Source organism: Arvicola amphibius, chromosome 11, assembly GCF_903992535.2.
Source record: "Arvicola amphibius chromosome 11, mArvAmp1.2, whole genome shotgun sequence".
NCBI classification, from domain to species: Eukaryota; Metazoa; Chordata; class Mammalia; order Rodentia; family Cricetidae; genus Arvicola; species Arvicola amphibius.
In genome coordinates this window covers 100,384,660-100,402,701 of record NC_052057.2, presented here as the reverse complement: position 1 = coordinate 100,402,701, position 18,042 = coordinate 100,384,660, and the positions used below count along the sequence as shown (strand labels likewise).

Here is an 18,042-nt window from a genome sequence, read left to right as displayed (position 1 = left end):
CACAAAACTGAGATGGGGAGAGGGCAGGGTCACAAAAGCATGGGAAAACAGCCTGTGCCTTTTCTTATTTGATGTACAATTCTTTGGTGGCAAATCCAGATGTTCCAGATATTGTGGCAGACATTCAGAAATAGCCTAAGTGTTGTTACCAGCACCCTACCATGTGTGCATGGCTTCCTAGGGGCATCATTTAAAGAATAATGATTGATTCTAAAAGCTATGAGATTTATTTTTTAAAGTACTGTTAATTTTTAATTATATAAGACACTTTAAACAATGACCATTACCTATGATATAAACCAATGTGTAGAAGGTGGGATAGGATAGTGGCACTCTTCATTCTATACTTGAGTATAAAACAGAACACAGTGCAGTGCTGTGTTCTGCCATGGCCACAATTAAGAGCAGGCTTTGAACACCTGGTGAGGCACAAAAGCCAAAGAAGCAAATGAACAGCAAGGGTTGTTCACAGTCTCCAGGCTTCAGGTGAGGCAGTGCAGCACAACCCAGAGCCTAACACCAACAAGCCCAGTTCCAACTCAGTTTCCTCCTTTGGAACTGAAGGACTGCACAATACTTAATTCCTCTGAGGCCCAGATACCCTCTCCATAAATGCCTGCTAAAGCGCCTGGCTAACTGCTTAGGAAACACCAGTTCTTCTGTAGGGAGGTTGTTTTCTGAAAACTGAGGGTGCCAATTGATTTGTAGACTGAGATTGGTTTAGGGGGTTGAAATCAATATGTTGAAAAACAAAACATCAAAATGTATTCCACATAATGAGAAACATTTTTCATGTATATACGTTCAATTTTAATACATTTTTTTTACTATGGGTTACACCAAAATTTCAGAGAAATTCTCAGATTATAGCATCAAAAAGAGTCTTTAGGAGTGCTACTATTACTGAAATGAGTAATTTTACGTAAAATCTACAAATTTTACAACCTTAATTAAAGTGGTGCTTTTTAACTGGTTGAAATAAAAATAAGACATAAATCATAGAGAAGATAAATTTAACTTGACACTATGGGGCATATTAAGTTCAATTTTAAGATCACTTCTGTGTCATATTGACTAATTTATACCTTTAAGTACTTTATATAATTTAAAGTTGATTAAACACTTCTAAGCAATTTCCACAAAAGGTTATTGTAGGGAAATGAGGTATAATTTCTAAGTAATTCAAAAGTATAAAATTTTAAAGAAGACTGTAACTTCCTTAAGCATTTAGATGGCTAGAATCTAAAGCCCAATACTGACAGTTCCTGGTCATGTCAACAGTTCCCACACTGGCTCAGGGAAAATGCAAAGCCTCATCCTGGTTCTTCGTGCTGTGGCTGTTATGGTACACTGACTGAGTGGCCCTTTGGGACTGGCAGAATAAGTACTAAGCAATGAGGAAGATGATGTAGAACACAGGAGACTAAACAATCAGATAACAAAGCTTATTCTGAGAATTCCAGCTAAGCAGGCTGGACTGGCTGTATCAGAATTACCCATGATGATGGAGGTTCAGGGATCTTGTTATAGTCAGGTGGTGTGGTAGTGGCACGTGCCTTTAATCCCAGCAATCCAAGGCAGAAACAAGAGCATCTCTAGTTCAAGGCCAAACTGGTTTACAGAGTGATTTCCAAGACAGCCAGGGATACACAGGATATACATCTTGAAAAACAAAACAAAATTTAAAAGGAATCTTATTTTAAATCAAATTGGGATGAGTTCTGCCTCCTGTTCAGGTTTGACATGCCCAACTTAAAGGAGCAGCAAGAAACAGAGAAAAAAGGATGAAGTTAAAAATAATTACTCCAAATACTTAATTCCCAGTGTCAGACAATGATCACAATCCAACACTCATTCAAAGTACTTCCTCTTTTTGATATTAATGTCTTAAGTCAGCAGATAACAAATACTTGCTACTTCCCGATAGTTTAATACAATATAGTGCTTTGTTTCATAGGAATGCATTAGCAAGACTCAAAAAACATTAAAGGGAAGGATCTTCGGACAGAGTGGGAAAGGTAGCAATCAACAGAGGCCAAACATCAACACAGCTCTTTGTTTTTGTTTTGCTTTGTTTCTGAGACAGTGTTTCTCTGTGTAACAGCCTAGCTGTTCTTGTAGACCAGGCTGGCCTCCAACTCACAGCAATCTACCTACCTCTGCCTCCAAAGTGCTGGGATTAAAGGAGTGAGCCACCACCCCACAGTGCTTGAACCCATGCTCCTGGCTGACCGTGCTTTCTCCTCAGGAGAGATTAAAAAATGAGGCAACCAGTGGCTCCCTCCTATCTCAAATGAGTTGGGATACAGGATGAGGCTGCCTATAGTCTTAAATTCCTTTTCTCTAAATTTCAAAACTTTTTGTTTGAGACAGACATGGAGCTGGACTGGACCATGTCTGCTGTCCATGTTAGCACCACAGAGCTTGCATCGGGTCTGAATCTTGGCCTTGGCATCTAGAGCAGGAGAGAAGTGTGTACACTGAGAGGAAGGCGGCCGTAAAAACTGTAGGACAGGAATGACCTGGGAAAGGGAAGCAGGACAGAAGTGGGGCAGAAAGCTCCTTCTCAACTCATCAGAGGACTGAGAGGCTCAGACCCCTGGAGGCAGCAGGTATGTCAGCCCCTGGAAGTCCTACAGTGCCCAGGATGTGATCTTGTACTTCCTTCTGCCCCAAAATGCTGGAAATATTTAAATTTTCTTTTTTTCAATTTAAGAGATTACAGGAAGGGGTAACTAGAGATGGAAAATTATATGAAAAAAATGGGAATTATGAGAAAAATCCTCATTTCATGGATAGAATTCACCCTAGAAGCAGAGAACCTTCAGAATCACCAGCTGCAAGTGGGCGTGGTGGCTGGGTTAGTAGATCCAGCTATGAGATTCTGTACTCTTTATCTGGAGAGGCAAGGAAGACTTCAGAAAAGACACCCATGTCATAATGAACAGTCTGTAAAGAGAATGTGGACTCCTCTTTCCATTTTATAGTATTAATTTCCTTCACCAGAAAATATAGATGGATCCAAGTACAATCAGTCCCCAAGTACAGAAATAGTTTGCCTGCACCCCTTGTTAGGCGACAACATCCCTACCTGACAGAAAGACTCCCAAACTCACATTCTGTTTCTCCCTACAGGAGGAAATAATCTACAAACATATTGACCCTCATGTGCCCAATACATTTCTACACATCTTAGATCCTTAGAGTTATAGGTTCAATCTTCACATTTCCAGGCAGAATATTTGCTCTTTGGCAGTCTTTAAACTGGACCTGACAGACATCACACACCCTCGGCCCAGGCTCCTCCACTCCTAACAGCTCCATTAACAGCCAGCAAACAAATACATCCAGTGATGGAGGCTCAACAGCACATGGCCATGGAGAAGGGCTTGCTGACACTGTCCAGTAGCTGAGCACTTTGCAACAGCGAGGTGCTCTGTAGGGTGGACACACTGGCCCCAGGTGGAAGCCTGAGCTTTAGCTGCATTTTTTGTCGCTTTGGCTAGGGAGGTCTGGACAGCTGGAAGTGAGCTTCTCCATCATTTTCTGTTTCCTTCTTTGTATCAATTTTCCACCTGTGAAGCCCAACACCCCACCACCAAGTGCAGCTGCAATTCCTGCCACTTTGAAGCCTGCGAGGAGGCCGATGGGACCCCCCACCACTCCTCCGATGAGTGCACCTGCCACAGGCAGAGCTGCCAGCTTGTATTTTGCAGCCTGTAAAAGAAAAAAAAATTCAATTTAGAAATTGAGTTGAGAAAATCTGCCTGTGGTGATGTGCGTTTTCCTCTCATTACTCCTGGCAATGCCTCTTTAACAGTGGGCTCACAATTAACCTCAGAGATTATTCTTGTTGGGTGTGTGTGTAAGTGAAAGTCTTCCACAGGTACTGCCACTGCTCCAGACCACACAACTGAGGGAGGTTGCTCCGGAGTGGACAGCTACAAATTGATTTTACTTGCAAAACAATCAATTCACTATCTGGCTGGCTTATTTAAACAATTTCAGCAGCCACTGGCTCCCACCAAAGCTTTGATTCAGCACAGGGTTATTCCACATTAGGCACCTGGGCTGAAACCCACATCATACGGATAATAGATGGTCACACTCCTCCAGTGCTGCTGCAGTCTCATTTTGGCTCTGCCAGGATTAATGGACAGCTCTCTCTTCTCCCTAGGCCTCTGCATATATTCCTTCATAACAACTAAATGCCCCAGAGTGAGACCACAGTTCATTCTCTCTGAGAAAAAAAAAATCTCTGATGATAGAATGAATCTGGGAGTAGAATATTACAGCCATTGATTTCTTACACTACCTATGTGTCATTTCTTCCTTATTTCCTTAATTGCTGGTTCCCTCAACACTGAAGAGAGCAGATCAATCGGGTTAATACTAGAGATTCCTGGGAGCCAGAGTACCATTGATTTGTCAGCAGGAGCAGGATCTTACCTTCCCCAAGTTTTTGGTTCCCTCTTCAACATTCACAGCGGCACTGCTGACCTGGTCTGCGATGCTGTCAATCTTCTCCTGCTGAGACTAGATGCAAAGGAATTATGAGTGAGCGGCCCTGCTGGGGAGCAGTGGGAAGCCAACACACACTATTTTAATTCCTGTAATCAGGCCCCGGGGGCTGCAGCCTTGCAGTCTTAATAGTGGTTCATTAATAGCATCTGATAAACCATGTAGAAAGTACAAATTCACTTTCACAGAAAAAGAGGGGGACTTAATGATTGGGTAATAAAAGGGTAGTACCTTCATAGCAAAAAGCACCTTACACTGGAATTCATTCAAACATACAAACATATTATTCTCCAAATGAACCTACTTTGTAGGAGGAAAAAAAATCCAAATAAGCATTTACATGTCATGTTGGGTTTGATAGTAAAAAAAGGAAAACATTCAAACAAAGTCCATAACTTATCTTCTTTGGAGATTCTGTTTAAATCAAATTTACTTTAGCAGTAAAATGCCTTTGACCCAACAAATACAAATTGTTCTTTTGTAAGAATGACACTAAAACGTGGTATAATCCAGCATGAGATCTTTGCACTTTGGATATGCAATAGGGAGTAATGAAAGAATTTGTGGTCTTGAGTTTTACACCTTTTTACTAAATAAAATATAGTTCAAGTTAAGATAGATCAGATCAATAATATAATACAGCAGCCGGGCGGTGGTGGCGCACACCTTTAATCCCAGCACTCGGGAGGCAGAGGCAGGCGGATCTCTGAGTTCGAGGCCAGCCTGGTCTACAAGAGCTAGTTCCAGGACAGGCTCTAGAAAGTACAGGGAAACCCTGTCTCGAAAAAAAAAAATAATATAATACAGCAGTCTACCTAAAACAGTAACACCTGTTCTGATGCAGCAACGATCATGACTCCTGGGATCCCCGAAGAATGGATGGTGGAGCTGGGAACTGCCATTTCTTCTCTAATGTGTGAGCCACCTCAGTGCCACTCATGAATGGCTACGGAGCTCTGCTCTGGCTGACACCTCAGGCACAAGCACTGTCCTCACCCTGGAACCAGAATCTCATCAAGATCAACTCTGTTTTGTTTTAATAGGTATATATGTGTGTATATGGACACTCATATAAGTGTATATATATATGTATATATGTGTGTATATATATAGTTAGTTAGTTAACTAGTTATATACCATAATATGCGCCCATATTGATGGTGAAGTGCATTAGGTCCTATCCGATGTAGAAAAGCATGTGATCACTACATCGAGACACAGGTAATTTCTTTCACTTCTTTGCAGAAAAACATAGGAGACCCTCTCTTCCGCTCCACATAATGCTCCTTTTACAGTGATTCAACTGCTTTTTATGTTAAACCTATTTAGATTGAGGCACACAAAGCTTCCTATCCCACTCAGCATTTCACAAGAGAAGGTAAGCACAACACAGCTCACAAACCCCCAGCTGTTTCCTATTAGAATTATTGACATTCCTTCCCTGCCAATATGGACCTTCTCTCTGCCAGGCCTTTTGTGGTGGCCCTTCATCCCAGGATTCTCCACCACCATCTCGACATCCCTAACAATTCCTAAAATAGTACTTGTTCTGGTTTCTTTTGAATCTGTCACACAAGGATAGCCAAGGCTTTCAAACCTGAGTACACACTAGATCACCTGCTAAGTTTCTGGAAACACAAGCTTTTGATGTGGCAGTCCTGAAATACAGTCTGAGAATGTCTGTGTGTGTGTGTGTGAGAGAGAGAGAGAGAGAGAGAGAGAGAGAGAGAGAGAGAGAGAGAGAGAGAGAGAGAGAGAGAGAAGAAGAAGAGGAGGGGAGGGGAGGGGAGGGGAGAGCACGCACACATGCACAATACAGAAGAGGGCATTAGATCTCTTGAAGCTGTAGTTACAGGAAGCTGTAAGCAGCCTGTGTGGGTGCTGGGAACCAAATTTAGGTCCTCAGCAAGAGCAGTACATGCTCTTAACTGCTGAGCCTTCTTTTCAGCCTCCCATTTCACATACTTTGAACATCACTATCTTCCATGATTAAGACTGGCACAAAATATAAGATATTCTGTGGCCCTGGTATGTTCTTGGGACAAGTATTCTCATCTGCTACATGAGGACTATAGTATTTCTCCTTCAGTGTGGTAAAAGGGGAATACAATGAGCCATCTGCAGAGCACAATGGGAAAACAGAAACACCATCCTGGTTGTACCAAGGAAGTGCTAACTCTCATCTTTCCAGCAAAAGAGTTTATCAAGCTTGCTCCTGATGGTGTTCTCAGATAACAGGTCTCCCTTAGTGTTCACTGGATTTTCATTTTATTATTATTATTATAAATTTTCACCTCCTCCCCTCCTCCCATTTCCCTCCCTCTTCCTCCATTCTCCCTTCCCCTCCCTCTCCAGTTCAAAGAGCCCTCAGGGTTCCCTGCCCTGTGGGGAGTCCAAGGTTCCCCCCTCTCCATCCAGGTCTAGGAAGGTGAGGATCCAAACAGACTAGGTTCCCACAAAGCCAGTACAAGCAGTAGATTTTCATCTTTACAACAGCAAATCTCCTTTCAGTCAGCTTTCTTGCCACAGAAGCAAGTGCAGGCACCAACAATATCCAACTTGTCTGTATTCCTGACTGCTTCAGGGCTTCTGTCTGCTTTGCATTCTTGCCTGAAGCAATCTACGCTAGCAGATGAGCCACTGCAGTAAAACCCTAGCACCAACTTTTACATCTTTATGGCTAAAGTAGAGGATGAAGAGCTGAGGGAGGAGTCTGCTAGGCTATGCCTAAGTCCACACTCCAAGTGATCACAGACACCAGGAAGATTTATTTCTGTGCCCTTTCCTAACTTTGGGTACTGAACACTAAGGCTGTCTTGTCACTGCTTTGGTGCTGTGAAAACCAGCACTGACAAAGAAGCGCTCCATAGGAAAGCAGTGCTGGGGCTTAGTCCATCGTCATCATGGCAGGGAGCACAGTGGTACAAATGCTACTGCAGAAGCACCTAAGTGCTGCATCCTAATCAGTAGGTCCAGAGACAGAAAATGGTCCTGGCATGGGCCTTTGACACATTAAAGCCAATGCCAGTGACAAACTTCCTCCAAGAAGGCCATACCTCCTAATCCTTCTAATTCTTTCAAAGAGTTCCACTCTCTGGTAACTAAGCATTCAAATAAATGAGCTTATTGGGGCCACGCTCATTCAAATCATCACAGTGATTTGTTAAGTTTAAAGTAGAATTTTAAGATAACTAATTTTTCCCTACAAAAATCCTTTGGGAAAATTGGAGAGAAGACTACCAGGAAAAATGCCCAACCTATAAATACTCATTATTTCAACTGTAATGCATTCATTAGTGCAACTACCAGTCCAAGATGAGTCTATCTGTCCTGGGGTTGTAGCCTCCATCTGTTAGTATTACAGACCTTGGGAAGCTTGCTGGGACATGGGGATAGGAGAAGCCAGAGAGCAGAAAGCCCTACCCTGGGTCAACAGACATCCCTCAATTAAACAAACCTAACTGCTTCTTCCTGTTAGTTTGTGCACAAAAATAACATTACCACAGCCTATGAGATCAGGCTTCTCCCAACAGTGGTGACTTGGGGCCTCTGCCTTTATCTACTTACTTTGCCTCTTTGCTTCTGATTTGTTTAAGTTTGTCTTCATCTACCTAGATTTCTCATACTGAACAGTTTTCTCAATACCCAGGCTGGCATTTTACTCTTTGGCACTTAGAAGTGTTTTCAGCATCCCTTTAACTATGGACTAAGTCACTTGTAAGGCACATTTTAAGGAATATTCAATTAGTTGTCCTATTGGCCTGAAAGTAGCCAAATCTGTAGAAGCAGTGATAGGGGCAAATCAGTTTCAGGAGAACTCAGAACTTGAAATGTGACACACAGGTAGACAATGGTTATCTTGGCCTAGTAAAGGCCATGAGCAGGGTAGAGAAGAACACTGCATTGGGAAGGGACTTAAGGATGCTGGTGGCAAAGGTAAGACCCAAACCAAGGCTGCAGAATAGCTGAGGTAGATGAGGATGAGAGGAGGAAAGACGCTGTCTGAGGTAGTCCTTTTATCAGGTTTGCAAAACCTGCTGTCAAATAACATGCTAAAGTTCATAGAGGCTAGGCATGGAAAAAAATCTAACTGAATCCACTGCAGTCCTATTCTAATGCAGACAGAACAAAATGGGATTTCAATAGCTACAGAGAAAAAGATAGAAGTCAAAACAGTCCCAGCAATAAGGGTAGCATGTTGTCCAACTTCTGGCCCAGAGTTCTTTAAATTCTCCTTGACCAAAAGGAAATGGGCTGGTCACAAGAAAGGGGCACTTGCACAAGCAGAACAGGGGCCTGTAGATATTAATCCACTCAGAGTTACTGGGCCATACTGTAATCTCTCATTATCTTCGTGAATCCTGTTTACAGCAAACTATGTACACCTTGATATTCTAATGACCTGCAAGTGTACAACTCTGTGGCATTTCATTAACAATACAGAGGCATCGGCAGCATTACCCTACAGGGCCTTTTGATCCTCTTGAGTTCAGCACAGCTGTGCACCCAGAGAAAGTTCTTTAACTATATGGTTGTCCAGATACAATCACATCCATGTGACAACAGAGGATGTGGTCACTCCTGTGTTCCTGCTTATTCTCTACCTAAATGGAGCTTCTGTGACTTCTTGGCCATGTGTCACAAGACCTCAATCATCCTGGGATAACAGTCATGGCTCTCCTTTGAGCTTCTGCCAAGCAGCACTGCACCTCGTGTCCTTGCAGAGACGATTATAACTAGGACATTTGCATGGAGCTGTGGCTGTGGCCGCAACCTTCCCGGGTCAGTCCCTAGACAGGGCTGTGACCTGCTTACTATATAACATAACTGAACACACAATTGCTAATTCTCCACAAACTCTATTCTTTTCTTTCATATGTCTACCCACAAGAAGATAAAATGCATTTATTTGGATAAGAGCTAAGTATACTTTTAGTTTGTTTTTTTAAATCAACCTTAGTGATGTATAATTTACATATACTGAAACACATTTAAGTGTGCAGACTGATGGCTTTGGCAAGTGCATATATTTATTTAACCATGCATACACAGACTTTATGAACTGCATTAGAGTGAGAGATTAATAATTACAATAATTGGATAGATCTTGATTGTAAGCAACACATGTGTTGGGGGACTCCTGTGTCATTCCCCACCATCTGCAAAATAATAGCAGGTCATAGAGACAGCTAGTCTAGAGACTACTAACTTTCTTTCTTCTGACTTAGAGGCATCAGTAATAATTCAAACAATCTATTGCTTTCAGTTTCAGTCATTACTCCAGAAAAATAGCCATAAGATAGACCATAAGAAGAAAAGGCTAACACTAGACAGTCTAGAACTCATCGATACAGGAGAGCCGCAAAAGGAGAGCATTTCTAAGAAATGAAACTGTGTCTGGTTAGGTTAAAGACACAAGAACATTTGTCTCAAAGCCTTGAAGACCTCTATATTGAAAGAAGACAAGCTCTTTCATGTGCGGCTCTAGAAGACAAACTCTTCCATGTACGGCTCTAGAGGACAAACGCGCCCAAGAAAAATCCTATCTGACAGGATTTATACAAGGAGGAGCTTCCATCCCTCCTACAACCTTCAAAACATTGGCTAAGCATCAGTATCACACCCATAACTTTTAGAAAGACAAACATTAGAAGTTAGTGGTCTGAGAAACTGGGGCAGAGTACTGGGCTAGATTAGCAAGCTCTGGAGCCCTTTGCCATTCCAACCCTGAGGAGCTGTGCTCTAGGAGTTTCCACCTCAAAACCAGGCCTTAGGGAAGCCACAATGCAGAGAAGCTGGGTTGCAATTCACAGCCTGATCAAGAATAGGGAACTAGCCTAGCCAGAGCACAAGCGGAAATTACTTTGCACCTGTGCAAACAGATATTCACACACCATACCTTTCTATAATTCCCAGGAGAAAACAAACAAACAAACAAAAAACAGTTTAAAAAATGATAAAAAAAATTTATATTTCCTACCAAAACTATAATGTGCTCCCTAATCTATAACAACAGATTCATTCAGGCCTTAAAGGTTCCTGTCTTTGACTTCACCTTCCTCCAGGTTGACCCTCAAAAACATCCTCAAAGGATTCTGAGTATCCTGTACACTCTATAGGTAAGTATTACTACTTTACCTACAGGTTAAATTCTTATAACTGGTTCCCAGCTAGTCACTGTGCCCATGACCTCCCTTTCACTGTAAGAGTCTTCCTAAGGCACAAACTGGATTGCAGGACATCTTCAGGCCCACAAAGCAACCCATATTTGGTAGCAGCACAAGCTGGCCTTCATCAACCCCTGTGTGTCCCTCGTCCTTTGAATAACAGGTACACTTAGAACTTTTTGACAGTCCACAGAACTCACCATGTCTGTCCTAGCTAACCTATTCGAAAGAACATCCCTTGTGGCCCTCTGGGAGCATTTACTCATTCTTCAAGGCTCACGTTAACACCAGCCTGTGATGGTAGCTTTAATGCTGCTGTCTCATAAACCACACCTCCCTCCCTGGAATACATGTTTCTTCTTGGAGCTGATGAGGCTTCTTACTTTGTTCTGCATTTAGTTATCATTGTGAGAGTCACAGCCCACCACTTCCTCCCATGGAATCCCCAGAGGCAGAAAGTAGACTTGATTTATGTCTGTGTGCAACTTGGTCAGACTTCCAACACTGTTCAGTTTTCATCCAGCAAAGTACTTTTTTACATAATATCTATTAAACTAACCTAGAATTCTGGGACCATATTCATAGTTCAATACCATTTTTAAATTATAATCTAGGCTTATAGGTTAAGAACACTTGCTACTCTTGCATTGGACCCAAGTTTGGTTCTTAGCACCCATACCACAACTCAAAAACATCTGTAACTCCAGTTTCAGGGCATCCAACACCCTCCTCTGACATGTGGGCATCAAATACACAGGTGTTACACATTCATACATGCAGGCAAAACATTTGTACACGTAAAATAAAAACAAATGTTTTAAACATATGTGACCTCTACTAAAATTTTATCAAAGGGACAGTGACTGATCAGTTCTGAGCCTTACTCAGTTCAATACTTACATTCACTAGGAGGGAGAAATCAGTGACCAGGTGGCTAAGTTCGATTAAGTCCTTTAAGAAGAGAGAGAGGGAGGAAATTATTTACTTTTACATCGCACAGTTACCAAAAAGAAAATGCGCTTAACATACCGCTTCTAAGTTATCCCAGGATTCGGCAGCACTTTGGTCTCGAGGAATTTCAGGCAAGGCATATATCTGAGTCAGACTCTGAGAAGCAGCTTCGGCCTCTGCAGCGTGGAGTGCTCCTGGATGGACACGGCCTAGTTAGAGCTTGCTTCTCAGAAAGGACAGAACACAAACTGGCTCCAAAGACGACTAGCACAGAGAATACTTATAATTCCGCTCAGGCGAAAAGGAAATGGATCAGCCTATGAAAACAGCATTGTGTACCTTTGGGCAGCCTGTTCTCTGAGTTAACACAAAGGCACCAAGCAAGACCTATACATGTTCTTCATGTAACTGAATGATGAGGGTCAGAGGTGAAAGAGGCGGCAACGGCAACTACCACACTTGGCCAGCGTTCGACACAGCATGGGGCAGCAGCAGTATAACACGTTCTGCTGCTAAATGCGTAGGCTTGGACTTAGCTATTTTAGTGATAAGGATCAGATATAACAGGTGTCAAAAGCAGGACATTGGGGCCGGTGACTCACCGGCTCAGCAGGTAACACATTTGCTGCCAACCTGACAATCCGAGTTCAGTCCCCCACATAGAGATGGAGATAACAGATCCCACAAAGTTGTTCTCTGACCTACACACACACACACACACACACACCCCACAACTCACATTACACACACACACACACACACACAGTAAAAATCAACATATAATTTTAAAGTAGGAAAGTGGACTGGGGTTTAGCTCTATGGAAGACACTTTGGTTTACTAGTACAGAAGGAAAGTGAAGTAGTTATGTGTTTGTAGCAATTAACATCAGTCTCTATTGGTGACAATCTCATCAGCAATGAGCACATTTGCCATAGGAATGTTTTTGGACATGTAACTCTGCTTAGAGTCATTTTTCTTCCACACACTTCTATGGTTTCTTCCACTTCTTTTTTTAGTTTAAAAATCTTTCAGCTCACAAAAACTATTTACTAAACAATACTGTAATAACAAAGTAATATATACTACAAACATTGACCTTCAAGTCTTTTGGGGCCTTTCCTTCATGAAACAGACACTGTGGCACTCCTAACAGAGACACAACAGTAGGCTACAAGACCAACCCTGAAGTGGCAGCACCACAGGGCTATCAGCACTGTGGGTCTGCTCAGAAAGTCTGGTGTTAGAGTCCTGGTGGCTTGCTGTTCCTGTTGGTAAAGGAAGCTGCTGTCTACTTTGCATAGAACCTGGTCCTGCTGCTGCCACTGCTACAGCTGCTATCATGGACAGAGATTCCATGGAACCTGTGGTACAGAAACGCTACAGTCAAGTTCAGTCAGTATTGTGTGACAAGACTATGCCACAGGTGAGTATGAGGTACGTAAGTATAAGCCTGGCCTTTAATCCTGGCTTGTGGAGAGAGAGTAGTCATCAGGGGCTCCGAGGCCTCAGGATGAGAGAAAATAAGACAGATGGAGAGGGGGTGAGAGTGCAGGAAGATGCCCCAAGTGTCTAACTCAAGGAGAACAATCGTGCACAGGCCTGACACTGGAAGACGTTCAGGGTAGCTGAGGCACAGACTGGAACGAAGGACAAAGCAAAGCTCGAGGCTGACAGCCTAAAGTGAGACTACTTGGGGGCATCAGGAAGCTTTACAAGAGCTCTTTCTTCTCACGTAATCACTACCAAACTATTAGAACTGGAGATGGCTGCGAAGCTGGAAGCTGCCAAATCAGACCTGAGCCAGAGTGTAAAGAATACATTAAGGACAAAGTTGCCGGGGCTTTACAATACAGCCAGTGCAAGTGATGGTCTCTAGTTCAGGGCAGTGGCAGTGGAGGAGCAGAGGACACCAGAGCTGTCCTTACTCCACTCTAAACCCAGAACAACTACAGTAACATCGTTTTTAAATTGCATTTTATCTATTGTGTGCACACACATGTGGAGGTCAAAGGACAACTTGACAGACTGGGGAAAAGTTCTCTCCTATGTGGGTCCCAGGGGTCAAACTCAGGTCTTGGTGACAAGCACCTTTAACTACTAAGCCATCTCACTGGCCCAGCTTTAACATTATGTGTTGTCGTTAGTATCAAGAATGAAAAAACTGAGTAATACAGAGTACTACCCTCAAAGAGCATACATTCTAGAAGAATTAGACACACAAAGAGGTGGTCATTAAAAAGGAGGAGACTGCGTTGGAGATAACAGAGACAGAATTTGGAGGGAATTTTAATCTAGCCTGATGTGGCAGGTAGTTTAGACTTTCTGGAAAAGGTGGCATTACTAGGCAAAGAAGAGGAATATGAATACTAGATGGAGAAGCCAGCATGAGCAAAGACCTCAAGAAAGAATACAGCTAAGATACCATCGGCAGCTGACATTGTTAAAGCATGAAGGGCAAGACAGGGTACAGTGTGAAAGACATTGTAAGAGCAGGTAAAGACTGCGGCAGACAACAGACTGCTGAAGGCTGTCTATAAAGCCTATTAGGAAATGGCATGATGACTTCTGATCTGACTGAGCCAGTCATCAAGAAACTACATTAATTCCCATTTCTTTTCCATTCCTTTTTTTTTCAGCCAAGCCTAAAAACGAATGATACTTTATAAAACCATGTGATTAGTTTTATCTTCAAAGTTAATGAACACTTTATTCTTAAGATAAAAGCTTGTTTGAACTGATCAAGACAGGCATAATCTGCTGAACAAAAGATGGCAAGGCAGACATAAGAATTCACAGTGGTTATTTTTCAATTCTAAACGTGATTTCTCTCTCTCTCTCTCTCTCTCTCTCTCTCTCTCTCTCTCTCTCTCTCTCTCTCTCTTTTCACCTCCCTCCCTCCCTCCCTTCCTTCTTCCCCCTCCCTCCCCCTCTCGATTTATGAGTGTCAGATTGCCCATATAGACTGTTTTTTTTTAATATGCTTTTTAAAATAATGTTTTTATTTTTTGTCAACAATACATCTTGATCATGCCCAATAAGGCCCCCTTCTTCTCTGCCTGGAACCTCCAATACTCACCCTTCCCATTTTCCTGTCCTCTTTTTTTTTTTTTTTAATATTAAGCCTAATTAGTGCCATCTGTATTGTCTATGTTTTTATCTTAAAGAACAAAATCATTAGGCACAGAGTACATTTCATAACATTATAGTAAAGAGCCAATCTTGAAAGCTTTCAATGATTTTTTTTCAAATGCTAAAATTTTTAAATTTTCCCTTCAGTCAAGATAAACGAATCAACCTATGGCCTCTTTTTCATTTCATACTCTGGGTAACCTCTTAATCAGTATCAGACAGAACAGTGGCAGAACTCTGTAACTGAACACACTTTAAAGATCTTAAGCCATAAACTATCAGAGAAGATTCGAGTGAAACAGGCAGGGTCTATAAAACAAGAAAAGATTATCATACATAAGTGCTTTATCTAAAAAAAATAGGGATGGGAATTATCTGACATTTTGACAAATATAAAAGATTTCTGTCACTACAAAAAGGAAATGATTAGGTCATTCCCATCTCACTTGAAACCAAACTACGTATGTGTCTTAGTTACAACAAAGACGTCCTTTCTTTTCCACGGAAAACCTTGCTGGTAATTTACAACCCTGAACATCACAAATCAGCTCAAGGCATGACTGTCAAGAAAGAACTCTTTTAATTCCTACAACCTCTGCAATTCACTGCTTCAACTTGTCCCTTAGTGCTCATCCTTTGACTATGAACTCTTACAAACTCATAAAGGGGTATGTGCAGTGTGTGAGTGTGTGTGGTGTGTCTAAGTATATGTGTGTTTCTAACACTACAATTCGATGTAAAGCCTTATTACTGGCTATTCATTCAAATAAACCTTAAGACCATTAACTCCCTCTGGAGTTAATAATAAAGTGATAAAGTAATGAAGTGATAATAAATAAGCTACCTAACAATGTCCTGCCCTCTCTTTTCCTCTGTACTTGATGACCTGCAAAGACTCTCTACCAGGAAGTACAGTCCAATACATCAGAAATCTCCACTAACCTTCATGACATTAGTAGTGTTTTTCTACAAAACTAAATAAATTCAAAGGCATTCCTTAAACTTTGCAAGTTCTGACACCTTAAAAATGAAATTCATTTACTGATCATCACTGAACATAAACCTATCTATCAAAATAAAATGACTTCTAAGTCACAGCTTGATGCAGAAGAGGATTTTTAGATTAAAATCAACGGGAGATGGATCTTCTGCGTACTATCCAACAAAACAGCTCTGTGTTCTGTAGAACCATTCTGTGCACACATACGCCAGAGGTAAAAATCTAGTATTGCTTCAAATTCTAGATGCTGGTCTGAAGTTACCAGCAGCTTTACAACTGAGATATTTTCTTCTGTGAGTATTTGCTGAAAATGGATGAAAATTCCCTTCCTGCTGTGCTGCTGAAGGGGATGTCCTGGATGCAGGAATGGGGAAGACAGACAGGAACTGCAGAGAGGCACTGCTTCACCACAGATGGCATGGACCTCCACTCTGAATGCAAATCAGATGGATGGGCTCATCATTCCTCTTGATGGGGAGCCACGAGAAGGAAATGAAAGTCACCACACAATAAGACTCAGGGAGATTCTCATGTCAAACAGGACTGGCAGAGGCTGGCTTCTGGAACTCCCCCAATCTGCAGAAACAGCACTCACAGCTTCCCCTACACCCCCTTCGTTTTCTAGAGAACTTAAGATGCCCTCTTCTCATTGTTTCTACCTGTAAATGAAAGCTAGTTTTGTATTTTTGATCTCACCCATAGAAATGTGGCAAGATTGCTCCTGAATCTGTTTCCAACCGAAATATTTAGACTCAGATTTATAAAGAATAAAGAATTTTAAGTCATTTAACTTCCATGCAAACAGCGCACGTTTCTCTGCAGAGGCTGTCACTACTATAACGGGTATGCATAGCAAAGGTAAGAAGAAACTAGAATGCACAAGACAACAACATGAGGAGTGACAGACAGTCCGTAGCTAGCAGGCTACCACAGCATACCCCATCCTACTCAACCTCAGAGGCCTGTGGAAGTTTGCTCCTTGTGTTCTTCTCATTACTCTCCTTTGTCAGTGGTACTTCTGTAGATAAGGCAGCCGAGTGCAGGCTTACTCTGTCACTGCGGGCGCTGGTCAGACCCCACTTTCCATGGACAGTGGGGCTTGAGGTGAAAGAACGAGCAGTCAGAATCTGAACTCTACTCTGTGTTAGCTATGACTTAGGCATGTGGTTTGACAAACAGAATGAGTGACCTAATCATATCAGCACTGCGTTCTCCAGTGGCAATCATTAGAAGTTTAGATTATCTGATATTCCATGAATTGAGAGGCTTGAGAATTGATATAGTTGAAAATTAATTTCACATGCTGCTTCTTCCCACTTCTCCTCTGTTTCCATCCTAATTTTTTATTTCTTTAATACACATGCTTCCTCAGATTCTGCCAAGTCTCAGGTTTCATACTGAAGAGTATGAAACTGTTTATACTGAAGAGTAATTGGCATGGAGTGGGTAACCAGGTAATTACCCAGTGATATATGCTCAACTATGCTGCCCACAAATAGTTCAGCTTGGATAAATGCATACAATGCAACAATAAAATGCAAATTAAAGCAATTATTATATTACTATTATGCAAAAAATACTGAATGAATTCAAGTATTTTGCTTCAGATAAAAACACTAGTGATGGGCTTGAAGCTAAAGAGTAGGAGACCAACACCAACTACTCTTTCCAGAAAACCCTATTATCTCCGCTGTTATTACTGCCATCATTATCAAAATGTCGATTATAGAAGGTAGTCAGTTAACTCATGGAAGGAGAAAGCCAAGTCTCTACCTGTGCACAAAAAGCATCAGTTCGTACTGTGGCAGGAGCAGTCTTCCTCTGCACCATACGGTGGTGGTAATCATAGAACTGTGCAAACAGTAACGGCAAACTACCAAGAAGCACGGCCCCCGAATGTCTTTTAAGAGATAAGCACTAACATTTTGGCACTGGATATGCAGAAAAGTGACTGAAGCACTTTTTTGTTTGTTTGTTTGGCTGGTTGGTTTAGTTTTATAGGAAAAGGCTTGCTTATGTACCCAGGATGGCCTTGAACTCTCAATAGCTCACCCTAGTCCAATTTCCCAAGTGCTGAGATTACACGTATGTAGCACTGTGCCAGCTCTATTGCAGCATATCTCAAATGACAAACTGTCCCTACTATATATTTGCTTATTTGTTTTTATTTATAATACATCTATGAACAGTTCAATACGTGTAAAGCACCGTGTAAGGTACAAAGGCTACAGAAACGCCAGGCAACCTAAATGTTTTGGCATTCCCTTGCAAAG

General features: G+C 41.9%; 1 protein-coding gene across 1 annotated transcript in view; it reads right to left on the bottom strand.

Annotated features, from left to right (window-relative positions):
* Positions 1 to 777: 777 nt before the first annotated feature.
* The window catches only part of Stx17 (syntaxin 17), a 51,660-nt gene continuing 34,395 nt past the window's right edge, over positions 778 to 18,042 (bottom strand). The window contains exons 5-8 of the mRNA XM_038347187.2: positions 11,718 to 11,833; positions 11,589 to 11,639; positions 4,450 to 4,536; positions 778 to 3,717 (exon numbers count right to left, since the gene is read on the bottom strand). Of these exons, the coding sequence (XP_038203115.1) occupies positions 3,478 to 3,717; positions 4,450 to 4,536; positions 11,589 to 11,639; positions 11,718 to 11,833 (494 nt within the window). The 3' untranslated portion in view covers positions 778 to 3,477. The remainder of the gene's footprint in view (positions 3,718 to 4,449; positions 4,537 to 11,588; positions 11,640 to 11,717; positions 11,834 to 18,042) is intronic.